The sequence below is a fragment of the Uloborus diversus genome, chromosome 7, assembly GCF_026930045.1.
Source record: "Uloborus diversus isolate 005 chromosome 7, Udiv.v.3.1, whole genome shotgun sequence".
Classification (NCBI taxonomy): Eukaryota; Metazoa; Arthropoda; class Arachnida; order Araneae; family Uloboridae; genus Uloborus; species Uloborus diversus.
Window position 1 is genome coordinate 107,608,607 of NC_072737.1, and position 19,224 is coordinate 107,627,830.

At 30.4% G+C, this 19,224-nt stretch overlaps 1 protein-coding gene across 2 annotated transcripts in view; it reads left to right on the forward strand.

Moving 5' to 3' along the window:
- Positions 1-18,848, forward strand: part of LOC129225898 (mRNA cap guanine-N7 methyltransferase-like) — a 43,744-nt gene extending 24,896 nt beyond the window's left edge. For both annotated transcript variants that reach the window (XM_054860430.1, XM_054860429.1), the window contains exons 5-10: positions 2,389-2,570; positions 10,697-10,861; positions 12,297-12,414; positions 13,344-13,463; positions 16,244-16,277; positions 18,714-18,848. In XM_054860430.1, the coding sequence (XP_054716405.1) occupies positions 2,389-2,570; positions 10,697-10,861; positions 12,297-12,414; positions 13,344-13,463; positions 16,244-16,277; positions 18,714-18,757 (663 nt within the window). In that variant the 3' untranslated portion in view covers positions 18,758-18,848. The remainder of the gene's footprint in view (positions 1-2,388; positions 2,571-10,696; positions 10,862-12,296; positions 12,415-13,343; positions 13,464-16,243; positions 16,278-18,713) is intronic.
- Positions 18,849-19,224: the final 376 nt, after the last annotated feature.

Below are 19,224 nucleotides of genomic sequence, written 5' to 3' on the forward strand. Positions count from 1 at the left end.
TAAATTGATTCTGCTAAGAGCTGAAAGGTATTTTACTTGGCATTTTTGACTTAATTACTAAAATTGAATGTTAAATGAAAATCAATTTTTGTTTTTTGCCATTTTATTATTCGCTGTCGCTTTAGATTATATGAAGGGTTTTTTTCTTTTTCAGACTTTAAAATTCTTTTATTTTAAAACCAAGTTGTATACTATAAATTTTTAAATTAATTACTGTTTTTTTTTTACATTTCAATGTTTGTTACAAAAGATTTTTTCCGACTAATAATGAAATCATTTGAAATTGAGTTGTGTACATAAGCAAATATTTTTACTATTTTTTAATAGTTAAAATGCTGTATTCCTTCATTAAAACCTAAGTTCTTGATTAGAGAATAGCTCAATATGATTGGTTGTTTAAAGGTTCCAATTTGTTTTACATAATTATGTCCATTATTTATGTAAGTAAAACTGCATTATTTCTATACTTTCACAGTTACTTGTTATTCTCGCAGCAACAATTATGCTGCTTGAAAATTCAGTTCAAAATTATTTCCAAATAAACTTTTTTAGTTTTACTGTGATTAGATATGTCTTTAAGAGTGGTTTTAATAATTTCTTAGAATTCTTACGTTTACTGGTTCCTGGAAGTAAAGTATTTGTTTTAGATTTCCTATAATATTTCTCCTTAGATATTTTAATATACAATTTTTACTAAAAAAAATTCTTATTTTCAAAATTTATTTTTAATTAACAGCTTAAAACGTTTTAAACACTGCATTTTATTTAATATGCAATGGTTTTCAGGTAGGGTAAAGGAAGAAAACCATTATCCATGGTAACGTAAATCAGGGAAATTCAGTGAACTTAATCAGGGAAAAGTCAGGGAACTTTTTTTCGCCGTTCCTGTCGCCACCCTGAGTCAAAAATTAAAAAGTAGCCAGAGGTTCTTTTAGCAACTCTGTCGTAAAAAGATAAATTGCAGTATGTGCTTTTTTTTTTTTTTTTTTTTTGCCATTTTTGTCATCTGTTGAACTTTAGCTTTATCATTCAACCTTACTTCTTTGGTTTACGCTAAAAAGAAAGCACAAAAAAATGTCCAGCATTTCCGTAGTGTTAGCATGAAATGAAAATGTGTTTCTTTAAATATCTCAAAGCCTCATTTCTGCAGTACCTTCCCACAACAGTACTTTTCTTTTTATTAGATATTTTCTGTTATCAACTGTTCCTTCTTATTTTCAGAACTTTATTTTAATTTATCATATCTTTAAGCATAAGTTATAATTTTTAATCTTATAATTGAAAATATCTATACTGTTTTTTTGTGCAGTTTAGTTTTTGATACTAAATACACAAGCTTAGTTTGCTATTTTAAAGCTTGTTGTCGTAAGAAATCTATCTTTAAACTAACAATAATAATTATAATAATAATAATACCAACTGCTACTTACACAGTTTAAAAAAATCCTTTAAATTATGCTATCTATAAGAAAATGTCATTGACTGGAAAATGCCTACACTGTAAATCATTTTAATCAATCTGAAGTCCTTGAAAACAGTTTGATAAGTCCTTGAAAAGTGCTTGAATTTCATTTTTATCAAGTGCATGAGCCATAAATTATTGCAGTCAGTGCTGGATCTTTGATTTTTCTGAACCAGGGCAAAAACTTAAAGCTTTCACCCTAAACTACCTTTCTTCAAGTTTTGTGCCAAGTTTCTAAAATAAATAAATAAATAAATGAAAAACACACTCACACACTCAGAAATAGAGTGAGTCACCACCCACCCACAAGTTAACGCTTGAAGCAAGGGCCCAGTTTTTTTTAAACCTAGATCCAGCAATGACAAGGACGGATGCAAAGGAGAGACAATGGGGCGATCGCCCCTCCCTTAAGGGACCCTGCTCTTGGAATTTTTCCAAATTGAATTCCTGAAATGCAATTTTAGGCCTTTTTGATGGTGTTAAGAAAAATAATAATAAAAGAAAAGAATAAATAGGATTGGAATCTCTCCTCCATAAAGTATTGATGACCTACAATGATGTTAGGGGGTTCGAAAATTCCCCTGAAACTATTATGAAATTGAAGTTCTAAAATGGAATTTTAGAATACCTCTTCCCACAAAGGAAGAAAAGAATGCTTTCGGGACATCCTTCCTGTGCACCCCCCCCCCCCCACACACACAAGCATATATAAACCAGATACATAGTAGCAGATCAATTAAAAAATCAACCGCCCCTACCTTGAAAACTTTGTGGATCCGTCCTTGAGCAGTGATTACAGAAGTGTTTCATGGTTTCAAGAAATTGCAATCATTTACTATGTTTATGCCTTATTTCTGTTGTTTTTATCATTAATAAGATGTTTGTTGTTCATTTAATGCTGAACTTTTCTGTACATATATTTAAAGGCTCGCCTGAAAGAGATGTATAAAAAAGCAGAAGTTCAGTTTGACATAGTGAGCTGTCAATTTGCTTTCCATTATTGTTTTGAAAGTTTGCCACAAGCTCGTAAAATGCTGCAGAATGTCAGTGAATGCTTAAAACCTGGTGGCTATTTCATTGGAACTCTCCCAGATGCTTATGATATCATGTAAGTACATTTTCTAGTATTTACATATTTACCATATTTTGGAAAAAACAAACCTCAATGCCAATTTATGTTTCTCTCTCTTGAACTGTGCAAAGCTAAAATGTGCAGTTTTTCTGTTTCTTGAATGTTCTATTTGAATTGTTCTATTCTTCTATTTTGAAAATGAAAACCACTTTTATCTCTTGCATAAAGATTTCATACAAAAACCCTGAATACTCCCCATATACTGAATGTTTTAAAAAACTGTCAAACCTGTATGAAGCTGATGATTGTTGTAAAATTCAACATTAAAAAGCATCCCAAAGTCCTCAGTAAAAAATTTTGCTGCTGGATGAGTTTATAATTTGTCTCCCATATTCCCTTGTATTTTAGTTTCATTTTACTCTGATTTTGTTTAGAACCCTTAGGGATGAAATTTTGCCATCTGCTTGACTCTGTTTTAGAACACTTGAGTGTGTATTGCACTGTGTGACTGGTTTTGAGACGACCACAAGAAAGGGGGTCCACCAAAAAACTAGTATGTTGTGGCCATCACGAAACTTTCTTCTATATTTTTCCTTTTTCTGATCCCTCCCCATGCTTGACGAGGAAGCAATATTCCTAACAAAAACAAAATTACACATGCAAAACCTTGACGACCATCCCAATGTCTGAATTATTGTAAAAACAAAACAAAGAGCGAAAATTGAAAGTTACTTTAAAAGCCTTACTTGAATTAATTACAAATATTTTATTTATTAACAAACATAGGATGGCAACAGTTAAAAATTTTAAATCATTGAGATAATATTTCCGATCATTTCCATACAATTAAAATCACGAGAAATACGCAGACGACAATCTATTACGATTTATCTTTCTTATTGTTGCATTAATAAAACTATTTTTATTCGCAAAAAAAAAAAAAATCAGCACCTCTTGGAGCGATTGGAGTCAAAATTGAACCAAAACCTGTTTACGTATGGATTCACATATATTCCAAATTTCAACCAGAACGTAGCATTACTTCTTGAGATAGGGCACTCACAATAGAAAAAAAGAACGGGCGATTTCACTACCCCCTTTTTAGCTGTTGACACCAAAATAAAATCAGCTCTTATACCCACTAAGGGCTACTTGTCAAAAAATTTTTGTTTGATTCCGTTAGTTATTTCTTGAGATACAGCAGTCACAATTGACGACAAAAAACGTTCTATAATTCAACCCCCATTTGAGCTATTGACACCAAAATTGAATCAGCACCTGCTCCTGTTAGGGGCAACATATGGACCAAATTTTGTTTGATTCCGCCAGTTACTTCCTGAGGAATAGCAAGCATGCGTAACTCAAAAAACGTCCCATTGCTCCACCCCCCTTGGAGGAATTCGCGCCAAAAACCAATGGGCACAAGTTCACATAGGGGCACATATGTGTACCAAATTTCGTTCAATTTCATGCGGTAGTTTTTGCTGTAGAGCGGCCACAAAAAACTGGTCACACACAGACGTGACACACATACACACACACACACATACACACACACACACACACACACACAGACAGACAGACATTTTCCAAAAATAGTCGAAATGGACTCAGCGCACCTTAAAACGTTCGAATCCGTCAAAATACGAAATTCGAAAATTTGCACGAATCCAATACTTTCTTCTATATATTAGATATAGAAGAAAGTAAAAAACAGAAAAACTTGTCAAAAGGTTCACAAAACAAGAATTGGGAACTTCTGGTTTAAACCAAACATATTTTCTCTTATAACTTAAACCACTTATGATTATGTCAAAATCAAGGACAGATCCAGAAATTTTTGAAGGGAGAGGCAATTGATTTTTATAACTTACTTTTTGCTGTGTATACTGATTTTAAAATATTGATCACAAAGGTTTTGGACTTGAATTCCGAAACAGTTCCAAGATAGGGTCCCAAACCCAAACCTCCCTTCTCACTCACAACATCAATGAAACTCGTCTAGATTTGCGTTTTTGAACTTCATTTTCGAAAAATTACCGGTGAAGAATCCCTTAAGGGAGGGGCGATCCCCCCTCACCCCTGTATTTGTTCCTGGTAAAAATCACTTCAGTAAGTTACCGGATTAATGTTGATCTTCATAAAACCTAGTAGATTTACCAAACTCAAAAACTTGAGTTAGTAAACTGCAACCCAATCAAAAATCAATAAATATTTACACAAAATAGTGTTAACTTACACAAAAAATATTGTTGTGTTTAAATTAAACTGCTTATGATTGCAAAGTTGCTAGAAACTCACAATATTATCCAGCACATGAAGAGTACTATGGGGGACCTGGCATTGTTATGCAGAAGTCTGACTCACTATATCGGGACTTTGTGCACATGAGAAACAAAAAAATAGCTTTTAATTTCAAGTGATATCATTTTTTTTTTTTTTTTTTTTGAGTTCTTGCTATTTCAATCGTGCTAGTATGCAAGGGGCAATGATTTAAATCAGTGATTTTACTCATGATATAAAATGATTTATATATAAAAAAACTGATTAAAAAAGTAATTGAGGAAGAAAAATAATGTATTAACTAATTGAGTTGTATTTCAGTTATTCTCAGATAGCAAGATAGATGACGAAGAGCTATCACAAATAATCACTTTTATCATAAATTATGGGATTTCTCCATTGAATAATTGTGAACTTGTTTTTTTTTCTGGTTTGACGGGTGCCCATTACCAAATCAGAAGCCTCCAGAAAAAAGGAGAAAAATACCCCTGAAAGCAACTCCACACATAAAAATTTTAATGACACATCCTGCTTGTGATTTTTCTTAAACCCAGGGAACTTGATATGTGATTGCCCTTTCCTAGGTGGGCACCTCTGGATTTGATAACAATCACATATCATTTCATCACATATCCATTGAAATACAGCAAACCAGAGCATCAATTTCTTTCTGATTCTAAATTTTTGCAATGTTCAACTGGAATTTTTCCCTAAAGTGAGGGATTCCTGTAAAATTATAAAAGTTGCCAATTTATGTTTTGCACATGTGCAGTGTAAAATTGTTTTAAATGCTCATATTATATAAATTTTCAATTTTCTTATTTCAAGTTTCAGTGTCTAATTTTTCTAATACGCTGTCAAGTTTTTTGAAAGTTTAATAAAGTTTGGCAGAAAACTTTATTAAACTAAAGCTTTTTAAGTTTTTTTTTTATTTGAATGTAATACTTTCACGAAAATTTATAGAATAATTGTACATTACGGTGTATCGAAAAGAACTTTTTTTCGAAATTCAATTTGTCATGTTGATAAATAATTGCCCCTACCGACCCACATACTACACAAAAAATTTCATTCAAATCAAAAAATATTTAGGTGTCCCGCAGGAGGCCTAAATTTTATAATTTTCTTCAAAAAAAAAAAAAAAACTTTTTTCTGATTTTTTTTTTTAATAACAAAAAATGCTTAACTTTTTTCAAGTTGAAAATTGTGAGTAATAAAGCCGGGAATTATTGTCAAGTAAAAGGTTTTGCTCTCATGCGGCATTTAGGTTCCCGCATAGTAAGCAAAAATAAGGATACTTTAAAGGTCAAGTTAGAGTTTTTAATATAAATATATTAGCGTTTCAGAATTTTTTTTGCAAACGTTGGCTTAAAAATGTTTTTGCTAATAAAGAATTTTTGCTAATAAAGAATTATTTCTTTATGTTTTATAAATATAAAATATTTGAATTTATTTTCTGATTACATTGTAAGATTAGTTACGTGAAATAGAAAAAAAAAAGGTTATGAAATAATCTTGCAAACATTGTTTTCATTTTATTACATTGAAATATGATATTACAAGCATTAAGTACAAAAAACGAAACACCAACACATGTGTAGAATATTATGTGTATTATCATAGTATATCAAGCTTTTTCCATACTACTGTTTTTAAACAGCTCTAAAAGGATGCGTGAGTTTTGCTGAAGGCTTTCTCAGCCTGAAACAAATGATTTTATATCAAGCTATCATTGCTTACAAACTTATCAAAATTAACTATTTTGGGAAATTCTGAAGATTACGTGGATTTATACATACAATGTATAAATCCACATAATCTTGAGCTTCAAAGTTAACTTTAGGGCATTTAAAAACTCATACCTCAGTTTGCTTAGTGTGACGTGCTTTTTGAATCTTCTTGAGTGCAAGCAATCTAATATGTTTACGTTGGTCGAACAGCATGAATAATATACATCAACAGGTGACTCATGAATATGTATTATTGAATATGTATTTGATCAACGCATGAATAATATATGTCGAACAGACATGTATAATATACATTGCAACAAATGATCCAAGTTCGGAGTTAACCAAATTAATAATGTATAACAAAGGTGTATCCACCCTTCTGGTTTACAATCAAATCTGAGTATAAAGTTATTCATGCATCTAAAAAAATGTTTAAGATCATAAATTGCAGCAAATATTTGGATACAGATCTTAAGAATGTTGTCCATTCAACATAGTAAAGAAATACTTTCATGGCTCGTCCAGAGCATCTTGTTGTAGGAACGCTGTTCGACCAACGTAAACATATTAGATTGCTTGCATTTAAGAAGATTGAAAAAGCATGTCAAATTAAGCAAACTGAGATACGAATCTTTAAATGCCCTAAAGTTAACTTTGAAGCTGAAGATTACGTGGATTTAATTAATTGGCAATCTACAGCAATTATGGAACCACCCCTCGTTACTGATATAAGCCTTGCAGAGCTGAAATTGATTGCTGAAACTGGCCTTGGTGACAGAAAGAGTTTAGGATTCTATCGCACACACAAGCAGTAGAGAGAATTGTTAAAGAGGTGCGTACACAGCTCAAAGGAAAGGGATGGCTTTATTCGGTCAAGGCTCATAGATAGAAAAGAACATCCAAAATTTGAACCAAAAAGCCATTTTAAATCAACTACTATGGATTAATATGAACTGTAAAAGAGGCTTAAGTAAGATAATTTAGTTTAATTGGAGGAAAATCATTTCTTTAAATTCTGATAAATCTGTTCTGAAAAAGTTTGACACATTTTTAAAATTAATTAATTATTAGTTCCCCAAATATTTAAAGTTTTTTTTAAAATTTTCCAAAATATTTTATTTTGATAAGTTTGTAAGCAATGATAGCTTGATATAAAATCATTTGTTTCAGGCTGAAAAAGCCTCCAGCAAAACTCACACATCCTTTTAGAGCTGTTTAAAAACAGTAGTATGGAAAAAGCTTGATATGATAATACATATAATATTCTACACACGTGTTGGTGTTTCTTTTTTTGTCCTTAATTCTTGCAATTTCATACTTCTATGTAATGAAATGAAAACAATGTTTGCAAGATTATTTCATAATCTTCTTCTTATTATTTTTTAACTTCACATAACTAATCTTACAATGTAACCAGAAAATAAATTCAAATATTTTTTTTTCTATAAAACATAAAGAAATAAATCAAAAATCCTTTATTACCAAAAAAGTTTTTAAACCAACGTTTGCAGAAAAAAAAAATTCTTTTTTTGTGTTGAAAATTCTCGTGTCTTCGTGTTGAAAACAACATTTGTCTTGAAAATTCTAACTTGAACTTTAAAATATCCTTATTTTTCCGTTCTATACGGAAACCTAAATGCTTTATGAGAGCAAAACCTTTTATTTGAAGATAATTCCTTGCTTTATTACTCACAATTTTCAACTTGGAAAAAGTTTAACATTTTTCTGTTATTTAAAAAAAAAAAAAAAAAATCAGAAGAAAGGTTTTTTCCGAAGAAAATTGTAAACTTGAGGCCTCTTGTGTTACCCCTAAATATTTTTTGATTTGAATGAAATTTTTTGTGTAGTATGTGGGTCGATAGGGGTAACTTTTTATCAACATGACAAATTGAATTTCGAAAAAAAGTTTTTTTTCGATACACCCTATTGTACATAGTGAGTAACCTAATTTGTCAAATTCTGTGCTTTTTTTAAACGCTTTCTACAATGCACAATGATCAAAAAAAATTTTTTTGGTCTTCAATTTGTTGTTGTCCCTTAAATGCATGTATGATTAAATTCTTGCCGGAAAGTGGGATCTGAAACACCTCTTTTAGATGAAAAAAAAAATGCAGAATAATACATCAGCAGGGCTGCATAATTGTCACTCGGGCTCGTTTCCCCCAAAATCAGTTTGACTCCTACTCCGCAAGCGCTTAATAGAATGGTAGACTTAGAAAAAAAAGGACGAACTCCGACTCTTGGAACTTTAATCCTTCTACTCTCGACTCCTTTACTCCAAAATCAGTCCAACTCCTACTCTTCAACTCCGATTCTGCAGCCCTGTTTCTCAGGTGTCAGCCTAAAAATTTGAAAAAGAGTCAAATCATTGAAAGTGTCCAGATACTTTTGGCTCTGTAGTTCATGTAGAATGCCAAACAGAACAATGTTTAGTTTTATTTCCAGAAGTTTGCTAATTTTAGACATTTAAATGACTATTTATTTGCTGTTGAATTAGTTAAGTAGGTTCATAAATGAGCATTGAATCATTTTGACCTAATTTAGTGATGAAAAAATAATATTGTTGATAGAAAAATTATAGAAATGTATTTGGAACAAGTGAATAGGAAAATTAGGATGGATTTTCCCTATTAACTGAATTTAATGGTACTTATTGTATTGACCAATCTTTCATAACTGTGTGTGACTTACTGAACTTAGATATTACTAAACAGTATAATTACTTGAAATTATGTAAATTCCTAATGTTAATCTTCACATAATTTAAATTGCGTTCTCCAAAACTTGTTTCATCTCTGACACCTTGGGTAATTTTTCCTAGGTTTCAATGAAATTCATGTGTAATGTGACGATGTGTTGGATTTGTTTCTCATTTGTTTGGATTTTCGGTAAGTGCAATGTGTAGGAAATCAAATATTTTGTGATACTTTGCCTTAAACAAAAAATTTAAAAAAAAAGAGAGAGAGAGAGAAGAAAAGGGGGGGGGGGGGGGTAATGCTTTTTTTTTAAAGCTTGAGCAAGAAATGGAGAAACAGATGCCATGCTGTTTTAAATTTTCTACCAATTTGAAACTTATATGTATTTAATTATAAATATACCTAATGCTTCAAAAAGGTAAAATTCTGATAAAATGTATAACATTGTGTGGAGATGGAACAGTATTTAAGGTATTGCTAAAAGCAATTTTTCTGCATCGAAAATCACACTGTGATATAACTTTTTTATCACTTTAAGTTTTAGTGTTAATATCATACAGAAATTGGACAAATGCTTAAGAAAGGTAAAAAAAAGTTGAAACATTGTAGGGTAAACAAGTTTCTCACCACCAAAGAGTAGGAATTATCATTTTATTGAACCTAGTGTATTAGTTGCTGAGAATTTATGACTATAGCTCACATTGAACAATGAACAATACAGCATGTACTACTATACTCCATTCATCCTAATATCTAAGTACTTAAAGAACATCTAATGATTTACCCTTTTCCTGCATACTTTATCTTCACTATTTTTCATTATTATTTATTAGTTGTAGACTTTGGTGAAGTTATTCAATATAGAAAAACATATACTCGACTAAGGAAAATGTTGTTAGTCTGAAGTACAAATTTGAGTCTGAAAAAGCAACAAATGCAAGATAACAATCCTACGTGAAAGTAAAGTGGAGCAGATGCTCCACCTTGCCTATGTGTACCTCACATGATATTGTTTCCTCAAAGTTGCTTAAATCAGTAGTTAAACATCATTAGATTCAGTGACTCATTTGATGATGGTGGCAGATTTGCCATATTGCAATTGTGAGGGGCCCCATGACATATGGGCCCCAAAATGGAACACCAAAAACTCTAATGCAAAGTATTTTACGTAATTCTGACCATCTCTAAGGGACTCCCGAAAATGCATTGTACTCAGACCCTCAAATCTGCTAATTGACCAGTTTCATGAACCTATTTTGCAACGCTATAGATTGGAAATTATCTAATAGAGCCCTAATTAATATCAGAAAAAAAATGGTTATTTCTTTTTCTTCGAATCTAGAAATTCTTTTAATATAAATGCTTTAAGTTTCTTTTTTGAACTTTATTTTGAACACATATATTCTGGATGAAAGTATTATATCTATGTATTTTAAAAATTTTACTATAGGAGAAGGTTACAAGAGGCTTCTGATTGCACCTTTGGAAATGATGTGTACTCTGTTACTTTCCCATCAAAAGAAGTACCTCCTTTGTTTGGTGCAAAATATGACTTTCACCTTGAAGGTGTGGTTGACTGTCCTGAGTTTTTAGTTTACTTTCCTTTATTCCAAAAGTAAGTTATATGTCTCTAAATTAATCTCACGGTCATATAAGTTTATTTGATTACTCTCAAAAGCATATGCTAACATTTAAATATTTAATACAGGTTTATTTGGTTGAAGAAATAGTTGCTAAGTATTGGAATCAAAGATACGTTTCTTCATTAATTTTAACGGGGTATAAAACTAGTTATCTGTCAAAAATATTTTTCTTATAATTAAATTTATTTTGCTCTTAAAACTTCAGAATTAATTTTAATCACTTTTAAATAGTTTTCCTTATATCTACCTTTTTACTTGTGTAACTGTTTTGGAAAACAAATATTATAAAGCATACAGGAAAGAAATTTTGTTTTACTTGTTGAAATAAATTTATTTTATTCTACTAATTAAATTTTCTAAAATATTTACGTCATGAAAAATCAATTTTTCAACCATTCCAAATTTTATCATTTACTTGTTACATATTTTAATACATATAATAGCAAAGCACTTGTGGGAATTTTTAGAATTAATTCTTCAGTAAAAGAGGTTGCAGGCTCTTACAATTTCTCCTTCGTTTTCAATTGTTCTGGTTAGAATTTGTTGAAAATCTTATTTATGCATACAATGCTGAATTCAAAAATTCAGCTGGTGGTGCTCTGGTAATATGTTTTATTAGTTATTAGAAAGTTCTGAATTTGAATCCTTGTTTATTGCTTTGAAGACCGGCTGGTGGCGTGATGGTTAGGCGCTGGCCTTCTATGCCTGTGTACCCAGGTTCTGACCTGGGGTGGCCAGTCCGATTTTCGAGATGCAGAAAATCATCAGCGCCCATGTCCTATGATTGTGCGGCATGTAAAAGATAGCTTTGGCTTAGAATTCCCTCAGCAGAATTAAATTCGTAGTATAATTTTCACATCAAAGAGAGCCCAGGGGCCTCCATCTGGTGGAAACGGGGCGTCCAAATTACCCGACCCATTGACATCCTCGCCGTCATAGTGGCACATGAAAGACAGGTCATATTGGGGAATCGCACTAGGTCTGCTAAAGACTAAGTAGCCTAAGAATGCAGCCCCCATTAGGAGGGAAAAAAATTGCTTTGAAGAGATAGTTGCTGGGCATAATAGTGACAGCTGCTTCACTTAAAAAGTCTGACAGCAGCATGCTTCCAGGAATCCAGGTCTGTTTTAATATGCCAAGTGCATCGGATTACTCCTTGGATGTGCATGAAGAGTTTAAAGAAGAGTAGATCCTTCTTAAATACTGTGCCATGTTCATCAGTTTTTTTTTTTTGCTAAGTTTGCATTACAGATTTGTGTCAACTATCTTGTTCTTTGTGAAATCTGAAAATTACAGATTATCTGCTAAATTTTATTTTAAATGTTTTAAAATAACTTAGTCTTGTCAATTTTTGCTTTTTTTTTTCAGCTTTGCTACTTATTAATTATTCACTTTTTTTATTTAAAGGTTAGCTGAAGAATGTGAACTAGACCTTTTGTTTTGCAAAAGATTTGAAGACTACTTTGAAGATAGGAAGGACACTTCTGAAGGAAAATTTCTCTTGACTAGAATGCAAGTTTTTGAGGTAAATAAATTTTTGTACGCTCTGAACTTTGGATACAAGCGTTTAGAGCTTTGAAATCCATGACTTTCCGTGATTTCTGCTTGTAACTTTCAATGACTCACAGAATGCAATTTTTCCAAAAAACACATACATATTTTGCAAGCATATCTGAATTAGTATTTTGCAAAACTAAAATTCAACCATCCTGATCTATGATCTGTGCATTAGTTTTTAATTGCTTAAATTTTATCCAAATTTAATGAACTAAGATACTATTATAACAACAATTTTAAAAATTCCCAAATTTGTGTAATTTGCATTATTTTAAAGACTTTTTAAAAATTTTAAGAATGAATCCTAAAAGCCCTTTATTAATTCTTTAGACCAATTACATTTTCTGAATTCTTCATTGATTTAATACACTAATGAAAAGTATGTATAATTTTTATGAATCTCTTGGATCAACTAAGATAAAAAATTTTGAATAAGCACAGCACAATTAAGTCATGTCCTATTGTATTAAAGACTAACTTTTGTTAATGTATAATTTTTCCATATTTAATGCAGTGAATAGATGGGTAAAATTTTCAATCAGTATAGTGTGTGAAACAGAAATGCCTTTGTGCTGAAAAGTGTAAGAAACAACTTCATTCAATATCACAAATTTTCAGAGAACTGCATACACGTGTTTCAGGGTTTTAAGATCCCCTTTTTTAATCCAAAATAGTGAGCTTTTGTATGTAGTTATCTGCAAATTTGTGCGATCAGATGTTTTTTTTTTAGTTAAGTGTTTCATTGTGCTTCAGAGTCATTGTACCCATGCGTAGAAATTGTTATATCTTTTTTTTTTCTTTGGTTGCGTGGTCTTAATGTTGTTAGTTTTTCATTTTTAACCAAAGAGAACTTCCATTTTTAACCATTTTAAAAACTTGCTTTTTATTCATCTGTAGACTTACCCACCAGTTTCAAAAACTTCCTTAATGGGCTGTGATGATGAATATTATCATGCAAAACAGAAAATAAAGTTGTTATCTGCTGAAAAAGATGTTGCAAATGAAGAAATCCGTGTTGTATGTATTAATATCTTTCCTTCTCTACCTTATCTTTTATTAGTTTTGCCAGCAAAGTTTATCTGAGGAAATCTAGCCTTCCTAATAAACTTAAAAATGCTTTTAATAACTGTAATTACTATGTTATGAATGTGCATTTTACTACTCACTATTTTGATACCCTTGTTTTATTTATTTATTTTTTGTATGATTCTGGACTTTTTTTTTTGTAACAAATCTGTCTTTGAGTTTGGGATCTTTATTTGCCTTAAATTTCCTCACTGAAGCTAATGTTAAATGTTTTTGAACTGTTCAAAATGGAACAAAAAATTGTTCAAATCGAAAAGCTAAATATGGGAATGAGGTGTCCTTACCGAGAACTTTCGAACCAAAAGAAAATTTGTTCGAATTGGACTATTCACACAGCAGTTATTAGAGGGGGACATACACACAGACCAACAGACACATTTTCCCTATCTCAAAACCTTACTTTTTAATTTTTTGATATTTTTCTAATTACAGTTGAGCCCGCTTATTAGAATATCGGTTAAAAGAATATCCCGCTAATACATTTTAAATGTTACCAAACCAATATAATGTGTTATTTTAATCCTGGTTAATGGAATATCCCTCTTATTGGAATATTTTTTGTGGCAAAATGGCTATTCCATGAAATGGGCTGGACTGTCTTTTATTTATATTTGATTTTTTTTTCTTTTTTTTTTATATATGTTTAAGCTTCATTCAGCCTTTTTTTCCTCTTCTTTTTCTCCTACAAGAAAGTAGGCTAAAAAGGGAATTCCGAGGTACAACCACAATTCAATCACCCATGCGTAGGGTCTCTTAAGGGATCTCAGGAGTCTTAAACTTCAAAATTTTCGACTTCCTGGAAAAAATATATGTTATGCATAGTTTAATTCTGAACAGTTTGATACCTTATTTATTATTATAAGCAAAAAACTTTTCAAGTTTTCATAAAAATGCGTCAACTTTCCCCATAGAGATTTATATTTGCAGCAGCTGTTTAAGCCTCTTTTTCTCAGGTGCCGGTTTTTCGTTTTGCTTGCATGATATTTTAGAAAGTTTCTTATGTATTTCTGTAAAAATTTCTATGCATGTTTGTCTGATTTATTTTTATGATCTGAACCTAAATTTTAACTAAAAATAAAAGTTAATATTTAAAAAAAAATATTTTCACACAAAATTTTGGAAAATTTTGATATTTACTTATAAAATTTCAAATATAAATAAATAAATCATTTTAAAAAGTTAATAAATTTAGGTTCGGATCATAAAATTAAACCAGACAAGCATGCATTAAAAGTTTTATGAAAGTATATAAGAAACTTTCTGAGCTTTTTCACGCACACAAAACGAGAAACCTGAAAAAAGGCAATCTGAGCAAAAGAGGCTTAAACAGCTGCTGTTAACATAAATCTCTATGGGGATTGTATATGCATTTTTTTTTTTTTTGATAACTTCAAAAGTTTTTTCCATATGGTAATAAAAAAGGTATTAAATTGTTCAGAATTAAATTAGAAATAACATATATTTTTTCCAGAAAGTCGAACATTTTGATAGTTAAAGGTCCTTAGACTCCTTAAACAGCATTACAGTTTTAGCATATTGCATTGTTGCCACATTTTTAAGCATAGCACATGAGCAACTGAATATTTTCATCTCAAATTTTCAATGTCTGTATGTTCGATATCTAAGAGATCTTTTAGATTAATTTTTCATCATGGGTTTCAAATCATGTTTTTTTGAAAAAACACTTTCATAATTCAAAACAAAATGAATGTGTTTACTATAGTAAAGGATGTTTTTATGGTAGTTCATAGTTTGGTATAAAAAAAACACTTTTGCGGCACCGAAGGCAGTTTGCATATTACAGACAATAATATAAAAAACGTTTTAACTCAAGCCCTTTCTGGAGTGGTGGTCACATAAAAAACACCAGTTAAAAAAAATTTCATTAAAAAAATTCATTCTCTTTAAAACCACAGAAATTGCTGCAAAAGTAGCATTTGTTCTTTTCATGGATGGCAGCATTACAAAAATGGCTTTTTCTGATGTCTCTATTTCTTGTTCACATCTCCTCAATTTTAGAACACAAAAATGAGAATTTTTGTAAAATTTTAAATTTTTAATTTGTTTTGAAACTGTTCACCATTTTCCTATGTTTTCCCTTACATGTTCAATTACATTATTGTTCAAGATTTAAATTCATTTATGAATTGATAAATAATTTTTTTCTTAGGTGGGCAGTGTCAACAAATTTTAAACCACCAGCTGCGGGGGAGGGAGGGTTATATAACCTATGTCTAGATGATCAATTACACCCACCCATAGTGCTTTTTTCCTATATTTCAAAAATTTTAATAACCCACACTGAAAGGATTAAGCGGTGGAATCTTCTCAAATTAATTGAGATGCAACAGCTTAATCAAGTTATGTAAAATTTGTCATGTAGAGTTAAGTTTTAATCCTGATTAAATATATGATAAAAAAGGGGGATTGTCATTATTATTATTATTATTTAAGTTGATGTTCATTTTGTGTGAAGATGACTCCTTAACAAAATTTTTAGTAATGGAATTTTATGGAGTATATTTTTCTTAAAACTGCACACTTTTCGTGTCTCTCTGTTTTTTAGGGTAGAAAAAAAAACTTGCTGTGTTTTTCATTATTGAATTTAAAAAATGTTATAACTTTATTTTTGTTTACAGAGAAAGAATGTACTATAATTAATTTTAAATATAGAAATTGTTTTACTGATTTTTTTATATTGCTTATTTTAGGGAACACTCTCACAGTCAGAATGGGAAGTGTTTAGTAAGTTTCACTTCTACTATATTTACATTCCATTCAACTTTTATTTTATGATTGTAAACTGATATTTATCTGTCTTTTTCTGTGCTTATGGTTCCTACAATGCATGGATGTTTACTAAAAAATGGAAAATGGAAGTTTGAACATTATCATTGCTTAACTGTCTTGAAAAAAAAAGTAATAATATTTTTCAAGGGAAAAAGTTGGAAGTTTAAACAAAAATCATAAAATTGATAGTGTTAGTGAATACATATAAACTTGACTTAATTGACATAATTTATTTTTACTCTTTTTTAAAAATTGGAAAACTTCAGGGTTTTTTTTTTCCTTAAATAGAAAAGTGGGCTAAGAAAAACTTCCGGAAAGTTAAAAATTGATTTTTTTTTCTCTAAAAAAAGAAGAGTTTATACCTCTATATTTTTGTAAAATTTGAATTCTATGTTTAAAATAATCACAATTACAAGTGCATACCTTAAAACGACCGTGTGTGAAATTTTGGCTTGAGTGGTTCAGGGGATTGGCGGTTAGGGCTTAATGAAGGAGAAGTTTCTGTTGGACCACCCTGTGTGTTACTATAAAACACCAAAAATCATTCATCAGAAATATTTGGTCCTTTGCTGCTGTTTTAGCTATGTGAGTGTTGACATTCACTGGCGAATGTTCGACATTTACCAGGTTTCTGAATTTCATCAGTAAAATACATATTAGGGAGCACCTTTTTTTTAAAGGTATTATTTTTTAACTATGCAACTTTTCTTGTAAAAATCTACTATAAAAAAATTATAGTCACATATCTTTAAAATTAAACTATACTTAGAGAAACATTTACTATTATTGACTTAGAATTTTTTTTATGTTTCATTTAATTATGCTCTGCAAGTACAATCAACTACACACCTCTTAACTATGTTAATAGCTCAATTATATATATATATATATATATATATATATATATATATATATATATATATATATATATATATATATATATATATATATATATATATTGATATGGATGCATGATTTTTTTTTTTTTAGTAGCTTACAGTGTCAAAAGTATTTGTTTTAAATAACTGTTTCTAAAAAATTTTCGAAGCTATTTGACTGAAGACTAAATTTTCGTAAAAACTTAGAGAAATAATGTGTTTGACACCTAAAAATATTTCTTTTGCTCTAAATATTTTGGTTATTTTCTGTATCTATACACATTGGAGACCAGAAAGTAATGTTGCTTTTTTCAAACAAATAGCTTTAAAAAGTTTTTATTTTTGATCAACAATGTAACTAACCTCGTTATCAATAGATTTTTGACATCTAGTATGTAAATTTTCACTCCTGTATAATTGCCTTTTGGAGCAAAATATTTGAAAATGGCACCTTAAATACAAGCCAAATTTTCAAGTTTTTTTTCTCATAGAAAGTGTTTAGCAACTCAAAGAAAGGGGAATCAGATGGTGCAATTTTTGGCGAAAATATTTCCAGCACTATCAGCACAAAATGAGTGATCGTAAAATATGGTAATGATAGACCACACTGCTCAAGGCGAATGCTTAAAAAAGTAATGAGCTTTGGCAGGCTGCTTCATCCACCATACTCACTTGACATTGCATCATGTGATTTCCCTTGATTCTAATCTATTATGTAGATGCCTTAGTTGCCAAATCAATTAACTCCACTTTTTGAAAAAATCCTCATTTGAGGTAGTGAGAAGTAAAGGGATGTAAGTGGCAAAATAAAAAGTTTGGAGATACCATTACAAATGGTAGATGAACCTCTCCTCTGCCTTGTAGCAAGTACTAGTAGCCTTGTTAGGGTCTGTTACGCAGCATGATTTAAAAAAACCTTTCATTTGAAAATCTACCTAGGAAATTATCTTTAAATGCATTTTACACAAAACTTGAAAATGTCCGTTTACATCCCTTTGCTTCTCACTTTCTCATTTCTGCTTTAATAGTGCTTTATCAATGCTTAGCATGTGAATTTGTATTAAAGTTTTGGTTCAGCACATTTCTGACCATTTGATTGTGGAAAATGTAACACGAGGGCCTATTTACTCCTATGGATAACACCATCTTCTTCATAACTTTTCTCTACTTTTTGTTTTACGGAGTTAGTCGATTTGGCAAGTGAGGCATCCATATAACAAAACAACTTAAAAATGTGCCAAATTCTAAAATGCAATCTCCAGATAGTATTTTTCTTTTAAACCTGTTTTAAAATTAAAAAATTAACCCTGTGTTAAATTACCTGTGTTAAAATTTTAACCCTGTTAATTTTCTGTTTATCTAGGATACTTATTAAATAGCATGAAGTTTGATTTAACTACTAAGTTTTATTAATGGTAAAAAAAAAATGTTTTCATAACCTTAGTTTTTCTCTCATAGTAAGAAGTCTTTTTTTCATTGTTTAGCAAGACTTAACAAATTTCTTTTCTTTCAGGCATGTATGTTGTGTTTGCATTTGTGAAGAAAAAATCAAGATGACTTATTGTTTGACCTATTGTTTTATGTTTTATTCTCCAACAAGGTGTTGATAATGAAATGACTGTTTGTTATTTTTTACACTGCATTAAAAGACAATATTATTTTAATGTTTGTGTTTTCTTTATTATTATTTTAAGTTATATTATTTCACATCATAAATTTTAACAAATTTCCTTGAAGGAGCTTTTACAACTAGTACAAAATGACTAATGTTTTAATTCTTTCTTTTTAAATGATAATGAGTTATGGGTAAATAAATAATCCTTAAAAAATATATTTCATATTATTAACACAGAGACAATTAGCAATGATTGTTAGCTTTCAACTTTAGCTAAAATTTAGTCCTCTGAATCAAATCAGGGGTGCTCATCCCCCCAAGCTCAATGGCGCAAATTCCCTCCGCCCCTCTCCCCAAAAATTTCTCACTTTCAAATAAGGTTAAAGGTAACACTTTTGTGAGTTTCTAA